The sequence below is a fragment of the Anastrepha obliqua genome, chromosome 2 (genome assembly GCF_027943255.1).
Source record: "Anastrepha obliqua isolate idAnaObli1 chromosome 2, idAnaObli1_1.0, whole genome shotgun sequence".
Taxonomy (NCBI): Eukaryota; Metazoa; Arthropoda; class Insecta; order Diptera; family Tephritidae; genus Anastrepha; species Anastrepha obliqua.
In genome coordinates, this window is record NC_072893.1 from 47,355,463 (window position 1) to 47,357,381 (window position 1,919).

Below are 1,919 nucleotides of genomic sequence, written 5' to 3' on the forward strand. Positions count from 1 at the left end.
CTCAACTCCACCGTTCATTTCGATGTACCCCCATTAATTCGATTCACGTCACTGAGCAATAGACCAGTAAAGATGGCACTAGGATGAAAACGGTGCTGGTGACGAAAATCAGAGACAAAATGACTGTGAGCAACGACGGCATATATTTAGCGAACAACACCCTCACTTTATTTATTTATTTAATTTTTTTAAATGTTTTTGTTTTGATTTTGAATCAAAATCAGTAGCTCACGATTCTGTCAGCTGACCCCCCATCATCCACTCGCCCCGAACAATGAATGAACTATCTGAGTATCCCGCTTACGAATTGAGCACTCGGAAATGTGATTGTACTTGTCCGCGCATACTCGCTTAGAATAAAATGGCTAAGTATAAATGTGCTGGAAGTCGCATCCAAACAAATCAGTTGTACAAAAAATTGACAAGTGTTAAGAACCTACAAGCGATAGAACGCTAACGAAATTGCAGAGGCATTGAGTTGAGAGAAATTTGAAATTGAGTAAAAGGACTTCGTTTGTTCGGTCGACGTGCGCGCAATGAAACGTTTGGTGATCTGTTTGCTACTGTTGGGTGTGTCTCAAGTCACACCCACATTGCACGCATTTAAGAAGTCTTTGTTGTTCGGTGGAGGTGGCAGTGGCGGTTGCGGTGGTGGCTGTGGCGGCGGTGGCTTTGGAGGTTATGGTGGAGGTGGCGGTGGATATGGCGGCGGCGGACATGGCTATACCTCTCCCAGTATAGTTGTAGTGAAACAGTTGCCTTCATATGGCGGCGGTGGCTATAGCGGTGGTGGTGGTGGTGGTGGTTGTGGTAGTGGTGGTTGCGGCGGTGGCGGTTATAGACCCAACTATGGCGGCGGCGGCGGCGGCGGTGGCTTCAAGCCTAGCTATGGCGGTGGCGGCGGTGGTGGTTATGGCGGCAATAACGCATACTCATCCAGCAGTGCGAACAGCTACAGCGGTGGTTATGGGGGCAGTGGTGGCAATGGAGGCTATGGCGGTCATCCAGGTGGTGGCGGTAGTGGCTTTTGTAACACCTGTGGTGGTGGTGGTGGTGGCGGCGGTGGTTATGGTGGTGGTGGTGCCTACGCCAGTGCGCAATCGTCGGCTAGCGCCCACGCTGGTTCATGGTAAAGAGAGAAAAGTGCCAAGAATTTTATATTGAATATGAAGGACTTGTTATGAAAATTTACGAATTTACTTATATGAATCTTTAACTAAATATTTGAATAGTTTTTTGTAAGTGAGTGTGACATATTTTGTGGAAATAAAGCAGTTTTTTTATTAAAAATTTAAATATCTGTAGTAAAGCTTAATTTAATGGAGGTCAAAGACTAACAAATTTGAAATGAACGGGGTAAGCAAAATATGTGCACATTGACATAAACGCGAAATTTTAATAAAAATCGTTTCAAGATTTGGCTAGAAAAACATTTAGAAACTTCGAAGAATAAAAAAATAATAGTTTGGGGATCGGTAGATGGCTGTAGCGATCAATGTCTCGTAAAGTATCGATCAAACAATTTAAAGTTTATGCTTAAGCTGACATTTCCCATTACAAAATTCATTTGCTGTTTTTCGTTTGTTCCATTCAGTTGTGAGTTACAGGGGGCTATCAATGGAAGTCAACAAAGAGAAAATTCGGTAAGCTTTACAGCTTTTCTTTGATAAAGGCGAAATGGCAAGCCAGACCGCTGAAATTGTAAATTTCCAGGCCGCTGAAATCTGAATGCTGTTTATGGTGCCGATGCTGTAACAGCTAATTACGTGCAATTTGAGTTTCGTCGATTCCGTTCAGGCAATTCTGATGCTCGATATGCACCGAAAATGATAAAAGATGTCGAAAATGTCGATAAAATCACAAAACTAATCGAAGAGCTAAATAAAAATCGACCATAAAACAGTTTCAAGCCATTAAAG

At 43.0% G+C, this 1,919-nt stretch overlaps 1 protein-coding gene across 1 annotated transcript; it reads left to right on the forward strand.

The window, feature by feature from the left end:
- Positions 1 to 370: 370 nt before the first annotated feature.
- On the forward strand, positions 371 to 1,296 carry LOC129239355 (uncharacterized). The gene has a single exon (XM_054874804.1). It carries the CDS (start codon positions 537 to 539, stop codon positions 1,131 to 1,133), a length of 597 nt encoding a protein of 198 aa, XP_054730779.1. The 5' UTR covers positions 371 to 536; the 3' UTR covers positions 1,134 to 1,296.
- The last annotated feature ends 623 nt before the right edge of the window (positions 1,297 to 1,919 follow it).

What these genes read in the sequence shown, in the direction of transcription:
- LOC129239355 (XM_054874804.1), top strand. Translation starts at nt 537, where the DNA reads ATGAAACGTTTGGTGATCTGTTTGCTACTGTTGGGTGTGTCTCAAGTC.